This window comes from Silurus aristotelis, assembly GCF_946808225.1.
Source record: "Silurus aristotelis genome assembly, chromosome: 11".
Taxonomy (NCBI): Eukaryota; Metazoa; Chordata; class Actinopteri; order Siluriformes; family Siluridae; genus Silurus; species Silurus aristotelis.
The window spans coordinates 19,742,725-19,764,327 of NC_139584.1; the positions used below are offsets into that span (position 1 = coordinate 19,742,725).

A 21,603-nucleotide genomic window follows, 5' to 3' on the forward strand; every position below is an offset into this window, starting at 1 on the left:
AAATCTCGATCTGTTATCAACTAGATAGGCCACATTTTCCAAATAATCAGAAACACTGGGTCAATGTGATTATGTGATTGGTTTAAACAATTATTAGCTCTGAATATCCTCTCTTGATTTGAGCCATTGGTTTCACCTACAGACACTGCATTTGTTGTTGTTTAACAATTGTAATTTTGCATATGTGATCCTATTTATAAATTAAATAATTTTACAGATGGACCAGGAAGTGTCAGTGTAAATTTCAGTAGAAAGACATCTCTCAAATACTTTAAAACATTTATCACACTAATGTACTAAATGTTTGCACGTGTAAAAACAATCTACAAAGGATTTACATAAGCAAAGTTATCTGTTCTGTAAATAAATATTTAACCTGGGTGTTTCTACATGAAAATATAAAATGCAGGTCAGTGTCATTGCGAATCGATAAATTTTGAACATGCAAAATATTTTCTCTCAGCCTAAAAATGGAATTGCGATTGTATGGAAAAATTTATACAGTGGGTACGGAAAGTATTCAGACCCCCTTAAATTTTTCACTCTTTTTTATTTTGCAACCATTTGCTAAAATCATTTAAGTTCATTTATTTTCCTCATTAATGTACACATAGCACCCTATATTGACAGAAAAACACAGAATTGTTGACACTGTTGCAGATTTATTAAAAAAGAAAAACTAAAATATCACATGGTCCTAAGTATTCAGACCCTTTGCTCAGTATTTAGTAGAAGCCCCCTTTTGATCTAATACAGCCAGGAGTCTTTTTGGGAAAGATGCAACAAGTCTTTCACACCTGGATTTGGGGATCCTCTGCCATTCCTCCTTGCAGGTCCTCTCCAGTTCTGTCAGGTTGGACGGTAAACGTTGGTGGACAGCTATTTTTAGGTCTCTCCAGAGATGCTCAATTGGGTTTAAGTCAGGGCTCTGGCTGGGCCATTCAAGAACAGTCACAGAGTTGTTGTGAAGCCACTCCATCGTTATTTTAGCTGTGTGCTTAGGGTCATTGTCTTGTTGGAAGGTAAACCTTCAGCCCAGTCTGAGGTCCAAAGCACTCTGGAGAAGGTTTTCGTCCAGGATATCCCTGTGCTTGGCCGCATTCATCTTTCCCTTGATTGCAACCAGTCGTCCTGTCCCTGCAGCTGAAAAACACCCCTACAGCATGATGCTGCCACCACCATGCTTCATTGTTGAGACTGTACTGGACAGGTGATGAGAAGTGCCTGGTTTTCTCCACACATACCGCTTAGAATTAAGGCCAAAAAGTTCTATCTTGGTCTCATCAGACCAGAGAATCTTATTTCTCACCATCTTGGAGAACTCCATGTGGGCTTTCATGTGTCTTACACTGAGGAGAGGCTTCCGTCGGGCCACTCTGCCATAAAGCCCCGACTGGTGGAGGGCTGCAGTGATGGTTGACTTTCTACAACTTTCTCCCATCTCCCGACTGCATCTCTGGAGCTCAGCCACAGTGATCTTTGGGTTCTTCTTTACCTCTCTCACCAAGGCTCTTCTCCCCCGATAGCTCAGTTTGGCCGGTCGGCCAGCTCTAGGAATGGTTCTGGTCGTCCCAAACGTCTTCCATTTGAGGATTATGGAGGCCACTGTGCTCTTAGGAACCTTAAGTGCAGCAAAATTTTTTTTGGAACCTTGGCCAGATCTGTGCCTTGCCACAATTCTGTCTCTGAGCTCTTCAGGCAGTTCCTTTGACCTTAATGATTTTCATTTGCTCTGACATGCATTGTGATCTGTAAGGTCTTATATAAACAGGTGTGTGGCTTTCCTAATCAAGTCCAATCAGTATAATCAAAAATTTCTGGACTCAAATGAAGGTGTAGAACCATCTCAAGGATGATCAGAAGAAATGGAGAGCACCTGAGTTAAATATATGAGTGTCACAGCAAAGGGTCTGAATACTTAGGACCATGTGATATTTCAGTTTTTCTTTTTTAATAAATCTGCAAAAAGGTCAACAATTCTGTGTTTTTCTGTCAGTATGGGGTGCTATGTGTACATTCATGAGGAAAATAAATGAACTTAAATGATTTTAGCAAATGGCTGCAATATAACAAAAAGTGAAAAATTTAAGGGGGTCTGAATACTTTCCGTACCCACTGTACATTCATGCTGCACCAAGATTTTTACATTTTATTTATTTATTTATTTTTTGGAAAATGCCATGTCTGACAGTTAGAGACAAAATTTTTGTTTTACTGTTTAGCATTTATAAAGACAATTAGTTGATTGTTATGCCTAAAGAATTAAACATGATCAAATCATGAAACTCTGTGAAAATGTAGTGTCTACCTATTTTTTTTAATAACATTTTTCCTATTAAAATGTTCTTTATATTCCCATATACATATAAATGTAAATAGACACTTTAAACTCTGGACTCGCACAGCACAGTGCACTTTATATTTTTATACCACACCATACCGCACACGGACAACTTACACCACACCATTCCACACACAGACACTTTATGGACACTTTACACCACACCATACCGCACACGAACACTTTATGGACAATCCAAAAACCACCTTAAATTGTTTACTATTGTTTACTGTTGTTTACTCTTTTACTGCTTACTGCCATAAGCATATTTTGTATATAAATCTTTTTCTCTCATATATATACATCTTTATATGTTTTTATAGTTTATTTATCTGCCTTCTTTTTCTTTGTTTTATTTTTTTCCCTCCCCATTCTATTCCCTCATGCTGGACCATCGTAAAAAGCATTTCACTGCATGTCTTACCCTGTATGTATGTGTATGTGACAAATAAAATTTGATTTTGATTTGATTTGAAATATACATTTTTCAATGATTTTAGTCACATACTGTAGACTTCACAGCTCGTTCATTTTGTAAAATGCAGTTACTTCAAATTAATTTTTTTCATTATGGCAAATGTCAGCACACTCGTAAACAATTCATGCTCTTGAAATTTTGGCAATGAATATGCATGCTTTGTCAGGAAAGAAAAATTAATTAATGATTAAACTGGCATAATCTGATCATTCAGAACATTCACATAGTCATTGTGACTACATTTTATTGCCCAGACACAGAAATCATGACATTTTTCAATTTCTCCACGTTCCAATCTTTATACCACAGTATAGCATCTAAGAACATGTACTAACTGAACCCATCAAATTCAAACTTACCCTATTTCTTTCCTTTACATTTTATATTTCCTTAGGTTCCTTAGTATAAATTATGTATCTACTCTAACTAGACAGATGTAAAATAATATAATACTCCAAATAATACTCCATTTCAACAGGGTTGAACAGAATTTATTAAATGCTCCTATATTGTTCATAGAGACTAGGTATAATAGAGGAAAGGAGAAGAAAAGGTACTCTCCAACTAAGGCCAAATTTTTTAAGGGAGCCCTTTACCTCAGTCAAAATTATTCAGTTAAGCTGGGTGGAAGGAAAGACCTTCAACATAAATTTGACTTATTGTACCTTAGACGTTACACTTAGCCTATCATTCCACCTTCTTGATTTACATCATATAACCCCAATGTCAAAATCGTTGGAAAGCTGTGTAAAACGTAAATAAAAACAGACTGCAATGATTGAGTAAATGTACCATTTTATGGCAATAAGTCTGTCTGCAGTTTAAACCTTTTACAATTGAAAACATTAGGTGCAACACAAAATACAACATATGCACCATAAGCATACACTCTTCAAGCCACTGTTTGGATAAATATTTTTTAAACACTTTTTTAATAATTTTTGTTACCTTATATTTTGCTTCTTATATTTACAATTTCGTGTTATCAAATTTTTTTAATATTTCTAATGGATTCTCTTAATTTGTTTTCTGTTGCAGGCTAATGGGGTATGGCAAGATGCTATGACCCCATCTTCTGTGATCTCCCCTACAGAAGGTCCTGGTAGTGTGCACTCTGATACCTCGAACTGATCTCTACATGGACATACTGACCAATCAGAGACTAATTCATCAGACATCACAACTACCATCTTCACAAATTCATTCAGCAGAACAAATCTTTAAATCTTTTACATCTTTTAGGGATTGAATATTCTGGTCTCAACAGACTAATTATTTTACTAATAATTGCTAATACATTCTCAGATGTTTTGTTTATTACAAACATATTTTTTATTATTTTCTGTGAATGTGTGTAGATATACTTCATTTCTCCTTTATGTTTAGACATTTAGAACATAAAGGCAGTTAATCTAACAAATTCCAGTAAAGTAGATGATTAATTTATCCAGAAAATAATGCAAGTTATAGATTTTTTTTCATTACATTAGTTTCACATTCTATGGGATATACATTTTTGTATGACACAAAATAAAGTCTTACAATTCAGCCAGTATGTATAAGAACTCTATTTTGCTATGCCTCTGTTTGGAGACATAATGAAAAACATTCCTGTGTATAATATAACTTAAAAGTGTTTATACATTTCACAAATCAGTACATGGCTTCATTACCTCATATTGATGGAATTGACAGAATACCAACATTACTAAATTTCTTTAGCTTAGAGTTCTCTCACTGACTACCTCTCAACAATATCAACATTATTTGATCTGTTCCATTGTAATTTTTATATAAATGGTATGTGGGTGCATCTTTTAATTCACCCCTTTCATGTAATTTAATGTACATTTTAATCTTTTAAGAAACATTTTTGCTTTCTTGCGACATAAAAAAATATTAAGACAATAAAACAAAATAATACCATAGAGAGTGAGAGAATTTTTGGGGAGGGTATAGTAGAGGAATATGGATATGAAAATCAATAGTTGAACTGCTGTAAGTTATAAAACCATTTCGAATGTTACTCATCCAGTGACTAATTTACTTTAAACTAATTAATTAATTAATTAATTAATGTAATGCATACATGGTCCAGTTAAAGCTGTACAATTCAGGTCCTGTATTACAGGACCCTTTGACTTACATTTTCTTTTTTGTATTGTATGTGAATTCTGAAATGGATTTAAAAGATCATGAACATTTATTTGTGGCAGTGATTATAATGTATTACTGATGTTTTGTGTTCCTTTTAACCAGACTACAGCTTGGACTGAACAGTCTTCCTTGTGGTAGTAATGTGTGATTCCAAACATGAATAAACATTATCTCCTTTCATAATGGAACACTTTGATTACTTTTTTGGAGGCAATCCAACAAACACTCAAATAAACAATCAAACAGGATTTAGGATAATTTTGGTATTTAATGAACTTCTTTAAAAGCGTAAAAAAACAATATGACCACAAATGAACATTTGTTTGACAGTAGTTATGGTCATGGGAAAAAGAAAATATATGCATTTTAAATTCTATGTTTTTATTTACTGTATTAGTGCTAAAGTGGTCCTCAGTATATTGATTTACTTCTCCCCCGAAAAGTTAACTTTTTGTTAGCAATGTTTGGCAAATGCAGATTTGAGGTCTTTTGTAGAAAATAGACTTAACTCTAGTTTTTGGGCTATTGTACTATTTTTCTCAGATTCCGTTTCAGGGGCAAGAATAAATTTTCCTCTAAATATGTTCTGGTGCATCATTCCATTCATGTTATTTTTATTGAGGTGTAATGCCTAATAATGTTTGCAGAGAAGCAGCCACATATTATGAGGTTACCACATCCCTACTTCATTGGGTATGGTCTAACATGTACAACCTGTTATGCTTTTCCATCCTTTGTTTCAAAGGAGTACTCATATGTTCTGATATGCAAAATGGAGCCTCAATCAATCTTTCAGTAATTTTTGTGTAATTGTTTGCAAAAGGCAAATAAACCAACATTTCCACCCAATTTACAAAAAGTTCAGAAATGCTTGTTTTCTTTGTACTTGTGTGCATATGTTGAGCACTCAAACTACAAAGTGCATTCTTAACACAGCTCATTCACATCTAGTTTTTACAATCTTCTTTGCTTTGATGATAATGATTTAATGATATTTATAAACATTTTGTGATTGAAACAAAATGTTAATGGTAATGTTAATGTGAATGGTAATGATTTTAATGGTTATTGTATGATAGTTTGTAGTGTAACAAAGTGTTTTTTTATTTTTTTTGTCACAATTAACAACCCAGCATTCATCCTTTGAAGAAAATAATACTAGGCTTTACACATTCTTCCAGTACACTCATGTGGTTCCATTTTGTGTAAAAATTAATTGTCAAAGTATTATGAATTATTATAGGGTTTTAAGATAGAGAAATAAAAAAACATTGGGTCATGAGGGTCTTCTTAATACTTAATTGTAAATTCCATTCAACAAATGATAGATACATATGACCTTTTACCAGTAATTTTAACACACTTTTTTTTACTAACTATGCTCATGTTTTCCATCTTACATTTTCTGTGTAATTTTGCTTTCTTTAATTGTTTCCATATCTAGCCTTCTACTTTCTAGTGCTAAGTGCATTGTATCACAAAGTGCATTGTATCACAAAGGTTGTGGACAGGGGAATCAGAAATGATTAACCTTGTCTGTTTTCCCATTTTCCCCATTTTCCCATTTTATAAATTTTTTTTACCCTCGAGCTGGAGCTTTGGTATGTTAAGAGAATAAATAAACATGCTCTGTTGTCATTTGACTGTAAAGGTAAAGGGATGCTGGTCAATGGTTTACATGGGAAATAGAAGGTTATAGGCATGATATTGTATTGTACAGGTATTGTAGCATTCTGGACCACTTGCAGAGGTCAAAGGTCCTTCAGAGGAAGAACCCCCAGAATTGAGCTGCAGAAATCTATGTTGAGGGATGAAACAGTAAATATGTTAAAGCGTTGGAATTGGATTAGAGGGTGTACTATCAACAATCAAATGCCAGTACTATCAAGCTGCCACCACTGGGAAGTTGACCAAATATTTTAACCCTCAGCTGCTCAGGTGTATAAATAAGATTGTAAATTGCTCTAAATATGGCTGTATGCTTTATACCCTAAATGTAAAAATAATAAACCACTTAGATGTTTTCAGATTAGATCAAATTAGATTAAATTCAACTTTATTGTCATTGCACGTATTACAGTCAAAGAAATACAGTTGGCATCAAACCAAAAGTGAATTGGTAGCAGTGTAAAATAGTTGCATGTGTACAGGTTGGTACGGCTTTGATATATAATATATATAAAAAAAAATAATGACAAATGAATACTATGTACATAAATAAACAGTACACTGAAAGGAAGTTATATAGAATTGATGATTGCTGGAGATCATTCTGTCATGTTGAGTTAGAATAACTGACTAGAAGCTTTAAAATCATTGTCCTTCCTCTGTTAACGTTGGTTGCCTGCAAGGAAACATTTGCAGTCATCATTGCTTTGCACAAAAAGAGATTTCACAGGCAAAGATATTGCTGCTAGTAAGATTGCTCCTAAATCAACCATTTATCATCAAGAACTTCAAGGGGAGTGGTTTCATTTTGTGAAGAAGTCTTCAGGGTGCCCAAAAAGAAGTCTAGAAAGTACCAGGATCATCTCCTAAAGTTGATTCAGCTGTAGGATCGGAGCACCACTAGTGCAGAGCTTTCTCAGGAATGGCAGCAGGCACGTGTGAGTGCATCTGCACGATCCGTGAAGTGAAGTGAAGTCAAGTCCTTCAGACATTGTCTCAAAGCAGCTTTAAAGAATTTAACAGTTAATGTGAACGATGTGTATTTATCCCTGATGAGCAAGCCAATGGTGACTGTTGCAAGGAAAAACTTCCTTAGATGTTATGAGGAAGAAACCTTGAGAGGAACCAGACGTCCCTTTCACGGCCAGTTAGCAGTACAACGTCCGTTTCGCGGCCTGTTGGCGGTGAGACGCCTTTGTTGCTCCCAGAAAATGTCTCCGGTGAAGCAACACCCCCAGCGAGGAGAGACGGTTGGGTGATGTCCCCAGTGGAACTTGGAGGCTGAGCAATGTACTCCGTGGGGCTTGGAGACCGGAGCTTGGGTTTGCGCCTCCTGCCGTCGGTCATACGGCCCGGGGCCTTCCCAGAAACATGGGGGCTGAAGTGAAGGTCCGCCGCTATCATCCCGAACATCCCCGGGAATTGCCTGATGAAACTGCCAAACAAGCCAAAATTGCCCCATTCGTGCGCCACAATTTACTGGCCTATAAAAGAGCCTCCCCAGACAGGAGAGAAATGCAGAACGCAATCTTGGCTCGTTTAGTGGGGAATTGGGATGACTGTGTCTCGATTTACGCGTTGTAGGAATCCTCTCCACTCGGTCACTTCGCTGGAGAAGCGAGCTGGGAATGCCTTCGGGCTCTCTGAGGTGCGTAGCGCCGCCATGACTCCTGATGATCAGCAGTGAGCTTCCGGGTGGGCTCTGAAGCGGAACTAGGCTGCTGATCCACTGCGGTAGTGCAAATCTTTCTTTTGCGTTTAAGGTTGGATCTTTTGTCAGGACAGTGACCATGCGAAGGAAAAGGGAGTAACTCAATCATAGACTTTATTGATGTTCAGGAAATAAGTCCGGGAGAGTTACGAACCGTAATGCGGGTATAGTCCGTAATGTGGGTATAATCATAAAGCGGGTAGGATCCATAACGTGGGTAGGATCCGTAAAGCGGGTAGAATCCTTCATAAGATTTTAAATATAAACTGATGACACACGTGGCTTTTTAACACAGTAATTTCTTTGATTGCTCCAGGACTAATTTCATGTATTTATATATGAAATAAAAATAATGTTCAATGCAGGAAATATATATCCATGGCACTTTATCATCTAAAACTCAAATATCTTTTCGAGGAATATCAACTAATTGACAGTAAAGCTCAAAGTGTCTTTTTTCCAAAGAAATCTAAATAGTGTATGTAGCACATTTTTGTCAGGAATTGTTAACATTTAAAATTAGGTAGGGCATTTCAGCTTTAAGTCCTAAAATTTGGGCTGGGTGGGACAGGGAGGGGCGAACCAGACATTATCTCAAATAAATGTTTGTAGGAATCTCAAATATAAACTCATGAGACATGGCTTTTAACCCATCACTTTTCTGGATTGCTACATTACTGATTTCTTACTGATTTTTTAAGATTTTAATTCAGGAAAATTATTTTCACGGTACTTTATTGTTTTACTTTCTATAACTTACAATCTTTTTAATCAATATCGACTTTGAATAATGGCAAGTAAAATTTTAAGTGTCTTCTTTTTAAAGATATTTAAATTGTGTATGTAGCCCACTTTTATCACTCCATTGGTGAAGTCATATCCTCACGTGGGTTTTCTTACCACTGCTATGCAAATGACACTAAACTTTTCTTTCCCTCCCTCAGATACCACAGTTTCCCCTCAGATCTCAGCATGCTTGACAGACATATCTTCATGGATAAGTGCTCATCAATTAAAACTCAACCTCAGCAAAACACAACTGCTGGTCATCCCAGGTGATTCATCTCCAGGTCAAGATTTCATAATAACTCTTCATGACTCTGCTCTCCCCTTCAGCCACTGCTCGCAACCTTGAGTTAACTATGGACAATCAACTGTCCTTCTCCTCACATTTTGCAAATGTGCCTCGATTTTTCTCAAAAAAATCCAAAGAATTCGACCATTTATGTCCACACAGGCTGCCCAGGTGCTTGTTCAGTCTCGCGTCATTTCGAGACTGGACTACTGCATCCCTTTGCAAGCAGGTCATCCTCTGGACACTATTAGTTCACTGCAAATGATCCAAAACACAGCTGCACGATTTGTGGTTAATTTCCCCAAGTTTTCCCTCTCCGTTTTTGGCCTACAAAGCCAAAAACGGACCAGCACCATCTTACCTCAGAGACCTAAAGTCTGTGCCGAAGGCTAACAGATTAAGCAACGGTTAAAGACCTACCTCTTCCTGAAAAACTTAAATTAGCACTTTCCAAATTTGCTTTGTAAAAATCAAGAGTTATAGTCTGATTTATATTAAGTTTGGAATCTAGCATACCAGTGTAGATGAATTCATTGCTAGGGACTCAAAGCACTTTTTTACGTCGCTCTGGACAAAGGAGTCTGCTAAATGCTGCAAATGTTAATGTAAATAAATTTATTTTTATGGAACAAATATTATAATTTAGACTGTAAATGTAGGTCAGTGGTTCTGGTAGTGTTTTCTTTTTTCCAGCAGAGAAGGCTTTGCTGGCCCTGACGGCCCACCACTCCTAACAAGATTTACTTAAGAACAGCAAGGGCCAAACTTTCCCGAACGTGACTTCAACCAAATCTTTTTTTGAGCCACACTCAAGCGTGCACTGCTGAACTTCCAGCAGCACATTACCTGCCCCACCAGCTTACCACTGCTACACACCATTCAAGAACAGCTACAAGGCACAATCACGTCCACCATTTGGGAAATCAGACCCCGCCGCCATCTTCCTAATGCCTGTATAGGCTGAAACAGGAAGCTCCAGTTCAGAGGGAGGTAGCACCCTGGACTGACCAATTGGTGACAGGACGCTTTAGATGACGCAGACTGGGACATGTTCAGGCGCAGCTCTGATGACATCAACATGTTTACGGAAGCGGTTGTGGAATTCATCAGGAAACTAGCAGAGGATATGGTACAGAAAACCACCACCAGAACAGTTCCCAACCAGAAGCTTTGGGTGTATAAAACTATACGCGATGCTCTGAGATCCCGCTCCGCTGTCTACAACACGGGGCTCGCCACCGGGGACATGGGCAAGTACAAGGCTGCGTCTTACAGTGTGTGCAAAGCAGTGAAGGAAGCCAAGTCATGCTACGGGAGAAATCTAGAGTCACAGTTTCAACATAGTGGCTCTAGGAGCCTGTGTCAGAGACTAAGTAACATCACAGACTATAAAACACCATCTTCCAGAATGGGGATTGAGGACGCTCATTTTCCACGCTCATCTTTTATGCTTGCTTCGAGGCTGCAATCATACTAAATCTTATTAATTTGTACTCTGTCAATATCTGCCATACGCATCCACCCCTGTCTAGAATTCATGTATATACATATACTTTCTATACCTTATACTTTTTTATCTACTTAATTTTTTTTAACCTTATATTTAATTCCTGTTTTCATGCTTAAATGTTGGACAGTCATATAAAGCAATTCACTGCATGTTGTACTCTGTATGTATGTGACAAAAAAAAAAAAAACTTGCACTCCTTATGTGGCAGAGGCGGACCAGAGGAGGTCGCATACACTTTTCACAGGAGACAGCAGAATGCCCCCTGTGCTTCTCTCTAACTTCTTTAGCTCCCCTGGGTCTGGATACATGCTGGACATTCTGCTCCCTGGAGCTACTCCACTTCATCCATAGCAGCGATTTCAGATCACTGTTATTCAATGGAAACCATGTAACGAATGTATTTACTGAATGTGTGTAAGAAGCACACAAAAACAACATGCATAAAAAAATGCACTACTTACACATTTATTGTAATAATGAATTACAAACTCATCTTCTGCTGCAAATCCTGGTTTATTTAAAAAGATACGGCTCCACTGAAAATAGGAAGTAAAATAGGCGGAATCTCGGGCTTGAGTCTACAATCCATAGGCAGGTGTCCAGGTGACGTTTATTTTTACCACCTATCATTTCAAACCTCTTATTTACAGCCAGTAGCATTATGAAAACAAGATGAGATTAATGAAAAATGTAGCCAATGAGTGCAGATTCTAATGGTATATGGGAGGATTTTATTTCCCACGTGGGTGAGTCTTAGTTTTATTACTCTTTACAAACTCTTAGTGGTCAAACAGCACACGTGCATAGTGATGGACCAGGAAATAGATGCATCTCTGGGCTTTGTTTACAAAAAAGGACAGTTAAAAAAGTTATTTTATCCCTGAAAAAGCAGGAACAATGCTGCATTGCGTGTCCTCAGACAAAGGTATAAACTGAAGGTGTGTCCATGTCACGTCTATTTATAGTCTTGCAGGTGCGCACATTCACATAATGTCACCTGCCGAGGTTATTTAAGTAAAATTCTTTGTGTTTGACACATGCTTCATAACCATTCTAACAAAGAATGTTTTCAGTGCTTTTTTTTTCAGCTTGCTTTTTTTTATTTTTATTTCAGCTCCCAAAACATTTGTAAATCAACAATAAATGTTGGAAATAAAACGGTTTTTTTGACCATTTATTTAATCAAAATAAGGAAATGTTATTAAGTTATTGGAAAAAAGTAAATATAATGTATTACATAAGCACAATGTTTGTGTGTGTGTGTGTGTGTGTGTGAATTATAAATACAAGGATAAACATTTTTATTCTATACACGTATGTGTATTTGGGAAAATATATTTTACATATATATAAAAAAGGCAATTTTTGTAATATATTGAAATATGTGGCATATAGGTAAAAGTATCTGACATATTTCTATAACTGTGAAATCCAAACATGAACATATCAATGTTATTCTTACATAAACAATCTTATTCTTGTAAAATCCGGCCAATTGGAAAGTCATCAGCGGGTGACGTTGCACAAACCAGGAAGCTACAAAATGGCAGAGCGATGGTAGCAGCATTAGCTTCTGTTACGAGAGGTGATACTCATGAGCTGTGCGTTGTTTGTTTGTTCGGGAGTGAAGCATGCTCAATCGGCTCTCTCAAGAGAAGATTGTCCATGCTGTAACCGTTTGGCTATTCGCACTCTCTGCTCCCGGAGATCACTCTTCGAGGAGAGTGCTCTTTCTTTGCCGCTCAGGTCCGTCTCTTGCCATGGCAAACCGGCGCCGAAGGTCGTGGGGCTCCCAGGCCGACCTAGCAGATGGTATGGAGACGGATGAGTCCTCTCCAGCCTCCCCGGCTGGGCCAGCTCCTGCACCCCGGGAAGAGCTCCCGCTGAGGCGGGTCTTTCTTCTGGTGTGCGTGGCGAGGGACTTCGATTCTCTTCGTCTGAGAAGGGAGAATTTTCGGATTCTAGCGGGCCCATGTTCTCCTCACAGCCGGCGCTGTTTGTGGAGGTCCTGGAGGTAGTGAAGTGAGACATGTCCAAGCTGGAGATCGCATGGTTGGGTGAGATGCAGAAGCAGCGCATTCCCAGCAAGCTGGATGAGCATTTCCTGCATCCCGCATCACACTGTTTTTTACACCAAGGTGTCCAGGTCTTGGGAGACCCCAAATACGGCCTGTTCTTTCTCCCTGCAGGGTTCGCTGTATGCGGATAAACTTTTATTTAAGGATTGTGGCTATGGGGAGATCCCCAGAGTTAAGGATACACTAGCTAGCTATCTCTCCACAGGTGTGCATCACTGAAGGCTCCGGTATTGCCTTCTAGGCCATTGAAAGCCACTTTGGCCTTGGTAGGTAAGGCTTACGTGGCAACAGGCCAGGCCATGGGCTGCCTCCGAACGATGGGTGTGTTACAGGCATACCAGGCCAACCTGCTGCGAGAATTGGACGAGGGTTTTGGCTTTGTGTCATGGAGCACAGCCCCCCCCTCCAGTGGGTGTCCCCCCCCATCTCCGCAGAGAAATCGCTGCACTGATGAGTCTGATGAGACACTGAGGAGTCCTTAGGAGGCCTGCAGGGCATCACCCTAGCCACTTTGAGAAGATTGGTTTCCCAATCGGATGCCTTGGCACAGGAGGCCACACTGTTGGACCTATCACAAGATGTGCTTTTTGGGTCACAGCTTCCCTCCAGCAGGTGTCTCCCTTTATTTCCCCCCGAGGGCTTACTGCGGATGGGGAAGACCCGCCGCCTCTTCTGAGGTTTCAACAGTTGCAGGGCATTGCTCCAGCCTCTCTGGAAGGGTCAGCGGCTAACCTCGAAAGGTTGGTTCCCCTGAGGGATTTCGGGGCAGCTTGGGAAAGGCAGCTTCAGTTCTGGTCCCCTTCTTCCCATTCAACAGGATGTATCCAGCCGTGGTGGGATGCAGGCAGGTTACGATCCAGAGTGCCTGTGTGGGATTTGGCCTTTATGCTGGCAGCTCTGTCTGCTCCCTGCTTCGAGCTTTTAGCCGGGGTGGCCTCTAGGTACCTGTGGGTTAAGGCCCCCTTCCTTTTGGCAATATCCACCCTTAAAAGGATCGGGACCTACAGGCCCTGTCTGTGGCCCTGTCTCTCCTGGAGTTTACCCCTGGCATGGCCAATGCATTCCTCTATCCTAGAGCTGGGTATGTACCCAAGATCCCTACTGCTCCCTCACTACCTCTCGTGTTGCAGCAATTCCGCCCTCCTCCCTTTCTAGTTCCAGACCAGCAAAAGCAAAATCGACTGTGTCCAGTGCGAGCACTAGATACGCACCTCCACAGGACTAGTCCTTGGGGGAGGTCAGAGCAACTGTTTGTCTGCTTTAGCCCTCATAGGAAAGGTTTTTCTGCCAATAAGTAGACTCTCAGTTGATGGATTGTGGATGCGATTTCGGTTGGTTACGAGTCCTCTGGTCTTCCCACTCCGTTTGGAGTCAAGGCTCATTCAACCTGGAGTATAGCAGCTTTTACAGCCTTGTCCACAGGGGTGCCTCTGCAGAACATTTGTAATGCTGTGGGTTGGTCCACCCTGTTGACCTTTGTCAGGTTTTCGGACCTCGACTTCAGAGCCACTTCTGGCTCCTCTGTCCTGTGTGCTGGTGTTGCCCAGACACTCTAGGCAAGGACCGGTCAGTATGGTGCTATAGTATACTTGTTCCCAAAGTGTTTCAATGCAGCTCAAGTTCCTAAATGGGAACATCTCTAGGTTATGGCTGTAACCCTAGTTGTACTGCTTTAGCTATATATGGTTGAAATAACAATACAAGCTTCTTGACCTGACTTCTTGTGGGTCTTGGCTCTCCTTTCCTTATAAAAGTGTGGGTCTGGGATATAACGTAATCAGTCAATCTGAACCTTCCTATCAAGTTGGGCTTTAGCAAGGCTATCAGGTTGGGCTTGGGCCAATAATGCCCTGAAAACCTTATTAACAGACTTACCAGAATGACATTAAACCCTGTGCCAATCACCCTATTAACTTGAGCGACAAGTTGTTAGACTCAAAAGGGAAGCCATTCTCAACTGGGTGGCACTTAATGTGCATTTATTTTAGATTTATCATTGTCGGGGTGTGTTTTTTATGGAGCAGAACTATTCCTGCAAACTGTGGCCCTAAGTTATTGTAGTAGAAATGTAGTGCTCATATTAAGTACAGAACAAATTCAGCCTCATAGTTCTTGAGTTGCTTTTTGGACTTCATGGCTTGGTTTGTGCTCTGACATGCACTATTAACTGTGGGACCTTATATAGACAGGTGTGTGCCATTTTATATCCTGTCCAAATCAACTGAATTTACCACAGGAGGACTCCATTCTTCTTCTTCTTCTTTCGGCTGCTCCCAATAGGGGTCGCCACAGCAGGTCATCCGTCTCCATACTACTCTGTCCTCAACATCTGCCACTTTCAAACCAACTACCTGCATGTCTTTCCTCACCACATCCATAAACCTCCTCCTTGGTCTTCCTCTTTTCCTTCTTTCTGGTGGCTCCATCCTCAGCATTCTCCTACTGATAAACCAATTGTCCATCCTCTGCACATGTCCACACCATTTCAATTGGGCTTTTTTCACTTTGTCCCCAAAACATCCTACATGCACATTCCCTCTGATAAGCTTATTTCTAATCCTGTCCATCCTCGTTATTATTAATGAAAAGATCTTAAATTTTATTAAATTCATTTTTATTTGTATAGCGCTTTTAACAATGAACATTGTCTCAAAGCAGCTTTACATAGATAATGTGGTGATAAAAATTAATAAGATGTTCTTTATAAGTGTAGGTTTGTCCCTGATGAGCAAGCTGGTGGCGAATGTGGCAAAAAAAAAAACTCAAGGGGGAACCCATCATCATCTGGGTTGCACCAAATGTCCATTTGATTGTAGAGTGATGGTGATCAGAAGCAAACTGTAGTCCTGAGTCAGTGTAGCAGACTGTTGATTTTCCAAACTAAGAGTCCAAATCTATCCTCAAAGCTCCCATTCTCACTCCAGAATTCTATGGAACCACCCAAGGCGTTGATTAGAAATCGTCCCCACAGAGTGGCCTCCAATCGAAGAGGACACTATCCAATGGGAGGCCTGGACAAAGTGGGAAGATCCAGGGAGAGATTAAGGGCAGAAACAGTGGTCACTGGATTCTCAGGAGCATGTTTAACTCGACCGAGAGAGAGAGAGAGAGAGAGAGAGAGAGAGAGAGAGAGAGAGAGAGAGAGAGAGAAGAGGGGTGACAGTAAGAGAAGGATATGGATTATTATGTGTCTCAATTGTTGTATGAAAGTTAAGGACACTGTTGTTGGGAACTCCAGCAAGACTCGCTATGGCAGCATAACTAAAAGGGAGAACCAGAAGGTAACATTAGGGATCTCTGGGATAAGAGACGACCCACCACACCACCGTCAACAAACCTTAGTGAATGTGTGAGAGTGAGGTAGACAACAGCATACAAATATCCCAGTTCACTAAACACTCTATATTCATGATCCCTACAGATCTGCTCCTTTACCTAAGAAAAATCTACTGATAAAAGACTAAATAAATGTTTTCTGCCTTGACTTGAACACTGAGACTGTGTCTGCATCCCAAACACTGATTGGAAGGCTGTTTCATAACTGTGGGGCTTTATAAGAGAAAGATCTGCCCCCCTGCTGTAGTCATTATTTGAGGTACCAACAAATAGCCTGCACCTTTTGATCCATGAAGGCGTGAAGGATCATAATGGTACAGAAGTTCACTCAGATACTGCGGCACGAGACTGTTAAGTGCTTTATACGTCAGTAGTAGTGTTTAATAATCAATGCAAGATTTAATTTAATTTAATTGAACACCCACACAGTAAAGCATTACAGTAGTCTAATATAGATGTAACAAAAGCATAACTAGTTTTTCTGCATCCTGTAACATCATATTTCTAATTTCAGCAATGTTTCTAAGGTGGAAAAATGTGATCCTGGTAATCTTATTCACATAAACCTTAAGGGAAAGATTAGGGTCAATAATTACACCAAGGTCTTTGACTGCTGTACACACTGCACAAGATAGAAACACCATCCAGAGATGCTACGTAATCAGAAAGTTTACTTCTAGCTGCATGTGGTCCTAGTAAAAGTACTTACGTCCTATACAAGTTGAGCAGAAGGAAGTTATCAAGCATCCACTGTCTAATGTCATTTACACACTCCTCACAATTTTTAAGCTGATCTCTCTCATCTGGGTTGGCTTAAATATACATCTTTGTATCATCAGCATAGCAATGTAAGCAAATACCATGTTTATTATATAAAGAGAAAAGCAGTGGGCCTAAGGCAGATCCTTGCAGAACACCAAACTCAGAGAGTGTGGATAACTCACCATTTACATCAACAAGCTGATAGCAATCAGTCAAATGAGACCTAAGCCAGAAGAGAGAGCTGTTCCCTTTATTCCAACAACATTCTCAAGTCTAGCAAACAGAATTGTATGATCAGTGGTGTCAAAAGCTGCACTAAGGTTGAGCAAAATAAGTAAGAAGACACAACCTTAATCAAAGCCCAATAGAAGATAATTTACAACCTTAACTAGCGCTGTCTCTGTGCTGTGATGAGGCTTAAATCCTGACATACTCATAATTCGCACCACTCCTTAGAGGCTGTAAGCCAGTGGTACCACTCGTGGGCATTGGTCTGAAAGTGGCGAACAAACCCTTTCCCAGGCTGAGATGAGCTAGCTAGCTAGCTTCGAAGTTAGTCAACCTTGAAAAAAAAAGTCAGACCGAAAAGTCTGCCTTGAAAATGGATTTTTAAGTATGTCCGAGACCAAGTCAATTTCTCTTCCTCAGTCAGCCATTGTTGGTGTAAAAAAACTCACTCAAGATGTATTAATGTGTGCAGAGCACTACAGATGTGTTTTGCTAGTCGAACTTGGCTGTAACAGTTTCCCTCTGGCCAACCAATCAGAGGATGGTAAAATGCTGACACTATTCTGGGCCAGCTAGCAAATTTAAAATCTGATTGGTTAAAGAAACAGACCAATTGCTAATATAGTCTAAGGTACATCGGCCAGCAATATTGATTCTGAAGTGTCTTGGCAGAATAGATCGACATGGCAGCAAATAGAGGCTAAAATCTGATTGGACAAAAAAACCGAACAGCCACATATACGTACTGAAAGCACTGCAGCCATGAGAAGCACTTCGAAATTAAGAGAATAGACTGTTGGGAATAAATTAATTCAATTTAATGGGACAAATATTTGAATTTAGGATGTAAATGTAGGTCAGTGTTCTAATAGTGTTTAGGCCAGCAGAGAAAGTCTTGCTGGGCCTGACGGCCTACCACTGCCTTCCCCAGATCTGTGCCTCGATACAATTTTGGTCTACAGACAATTCCTCAAATGTCATGGCTTGGTTTGTGCTCTGACATGCACTGTTAACTGTGGGACCATATATAGGCAGGTGTGTTCCTTTTTAAATCATGTCCAATCAACTGAATTTACCACAGATGGACTCAAGTTGGACTCAATGGAATCAAGTTATCAAAACATCTCAAGGTGAGATGATCAGTGGAAACAGGATGCACCTGAGCTTAATTTTGAGTGTCATGGCAATGGCTGTGAAGACTTATGTAGATGTGATTTTTTCAGTTTTGAATTTTTTATAAATTTGGAAAGATTTTAAATACACTTCTTTCACATTGCTATTATATGGTATTTTCAGGAAAATTATGAATTTAATCCATTTTGGAATATGGCTGTAACATAAAATAAAAGGAAAAAGTAAAGCACTGAATACTTTCCGGATGCACTGTAAAAATCACACAAATTCCAACGTCAGTCAGACGGTCAAACTGTCACGTTTCAAGCACATATGCGATTTCAGTAACACATACAACCCCTGGCAAAAAGTATGGAATCACCCCTCTCAGAAGATGTTCATTCAAATGTTTAATTGTGTAGAAAAAAAAACAAGCACATATATGCCACAAAACAATTTTCACTCAACAATCCAAACTTCTGGCTGTATAAAACACTTAAAAAACAAAACAAAGAAAGATAACTATAGTCAATTACAACTGTTTTTACAGATCAAACAGAGGAAAAAAATATGGAATCACACAAATCTGAGGAAAATTATATGGAATCACTAAATAAAAACACTACTAGTACTTTGTTGCACCCCCTCTGGCTATTATAACAGCTTGAATTCTCTGAGGCATGGATTTAACTAATGACAAACAGTATACTTCATCAATCTGTCTCCAGCTTTGTCTTATTGCAGTTGCCAGATCAGCCTTGCAGGTTGGAGCCTTGTAGTGGACCATTTTCTTTAATTTCCACAACAGATTTTCAATTGGATTGAGGTCCGGACTATTTGCAGGCCATGCCATTGACATTATATGTCTTTCCTGTAGTAATATTTTCACAGATTTTGCCCTATGGCACGATGCATTATCATCCTGAAAAATGATGCTACCATCACCAAACATCCTTTCAATTGATGGAATAAGAAAAGTGTCCAAAATCTCAACATAAACTTGTGCATTTATAGAAGATGTAATGACTGTCATCTCTCCCATACCTTTACCTGACATACAACCCCATATCATTAATGATTGTGGAAATTTGCATGTTTTCTTCAGGCAGTTGTCTTTATAAATTTCATTGGAACGGCACCAAACAAAAGTTCCAGCATCATCACCCTGCCCAATGCAGATTCGTGATTCATCACTGAATATAACTCTCATCCAGTCATCCACAGTCCAAGATTGTCTTTCTTTAGCCCACTGAAACCTTGTTTTTTTCTGTTTAGATGTTAATGATGGTTTTCGTTTGGCTTTTCTGTATTTAAATCCCATTTCTTTTAGGCGATCTCTTACAGTCCGGGCACAGACATTGACTCCACTTTCTGCCCATTTGTTCCTCATTTGTTTTGTTGTGCATTTTCTGTTTTCAAGGATATTGCTTTAAGTTTTCTGTCTTGGCGCTTTGATGTCTTTCTTAGTCTACCAGTACGCTTCCCTTTTACAACCTTTCCATTTGATTTGTACTTGGTCCAGATTTTAGACACAGCTGACTGGGAACAACCAACATCTTTTGCAACATTCCGTGAAGATTTACCTTCTTCGAGAAGTTTGATAATCCTCTCCTTTGTTTCAACTGACATCTCTCGTGTTGGAGCCATGAGTTATGTCAATCATCTTGGTTCAACACGTCACTAATGTGTGCAAGCACTCTTTTTTAACTGCAGACTAATTAGCAGTTGTAATCAGATACAGGTGTTTGTTTTAGAAATGCAAAGTGCATGGTGATTCCATATAATTTTCCTCAGATTTGTGTGATTCCATATTTTTTTCCCTCTGTTTGATCTGTAAAAACAGTTGTAATTGACTATAGTTATCTTTCTTTGTTTTGTTTTTTAAGTGTTTTATACAGCCAGAAGTTTGGATTGTTGAGTGAAAATTGTTTTGTGGCATATATGTGCTTGTTTTTTTTTCTACACAATTAAACATTTAAATGAACATCTGAGAGGGGTGATTCCATACTTTTTGCCAGGGGTTGTATTATAGTGATCAAAATTTGAATTTAAAATGTCATCAATACGCTTTAGCTGTTCATGCAGCTATGCATGTAACAAATCTGTGGTACACTTAAAGAAAAAGTTCATATTTAGGAAAATATTGTCTGTCTAAACATAGCTGTGTTTGTGGGAATGTTGTTGAGTGTCATTTGCTGACAGAGAGGAGGCAGGATGAAGCGCGAGGTTTTGCGCGATGTGCTTTATTACTGCAAAATATGGATAGATGTGTTTCTTTGTGCTTTCACACTGCAGCTTAAACTCTTCTTGCTGCTTTGTATTTGATTATTGATAGTAATTGAATTCAGTAAAACTGAATAGTCACTGATGGGCTGAGTTTAGTACATACATGAAAAATATACTGTCAACAGTGATCTTTTGATCAGAAACTAATCACAACTTACCATGGTTAGCATTATTTTACAACTTTAGGGTGGCCACAGCCACATATAGCACCTATCAGCATAACCAACTGTCAGAATAAAAATATATGAATTTTAACTATTAATACCTATTTATCTTTTAAACATCATAAATGATCTTTCAAGTACAGAATTTTACTTTTACATTTTGACATCATTACAGGGCCCCTTGCATTCATAAATTGCTCAAGAGCAATTAACAGCTTCTGTTATTGTCCTAAAGGTTGAGAGAGAAAAGTAAGACTTAATTGAACCTGGTATGGAGGTGACTACCAAGGCCAGGCATGCTTGCAGCAATTAATTGAAATGTCAGGCACTTCTATTTCACGTTATTTTATCTGTGGTGGAATTGGCTGTATCCATGGGTCATTACCTACTAATTTTAAAGGGAAATTGACATCAATGTATTCAGTTCATACTGCATATATTTTTTAATAATGAGCCATCTGAATGCAGGGCAGAGCTGGAAAGTAAAAAAAAAACTTGAACTGTTAATGTTTAGAATATTTCTGTAAAAAAAACTATTTTCTAAGCTGGGTAAATTTTTTCAGTGATTATTAATCTGAAAAGAGATATTCAAAAAGCGCTTATAGGTGGGATGGAGTATTGTTTAAAGTATGTATTAAACCATTTCCTTTGCATGCAACTCCTCAGACCTGAATAGCTAGTTTGAAACTGTACAAC

At 38.9% G+C, this 21,603-nt stretch overlaps 1 protein-coding gene and 1 long non-coding RNA gene across 10 annotated transcripts in view; one reads left to right on the plus strand and one right to left on the minus strand.

The window, feature by feature from the left end:
* Nucleotides 1-5,835, plus strand: part of pbx3b (pre-B-cell leukemia homeobox 3b) — a 116,395-nt gene extending 110,560 nt beyond the window's left edge. For 5 of the 9 annotated variants that reach the window (XR_014535701.1, XR_014535702.1, XR_014535703.1 and 2 more), the window contains 2 exons: nucleotides 3,858-5,443; nucleotides 5,725-5,835. Coding sequence is in view for 2 of the 9 variants with exons in the window: in XM_083554525.1 (XP_083410651.1) it covers nucleotides 3,858-3,950 (93 nt within the window). In the remaining 7 variants the exon portion in view is untranslated. Of the gene's footprint in view, nucleotides 1-3,857 lie in introns of all 9 variants that reach the window. The other 4 variants (XM_083554525.1, XM_083554526.1, XM_083554528.1 and 1 more) reach the window with 1 other exon arrangement.
* Nucleotides 1-21,603, minus strand: part of LOC310733416 — a 313,803-nt gene that overhangs the window by 8,182 nt on the left and 284,018 nt on the right. The gene's annotated exons all lie outside the window — the stretch shown is intronic.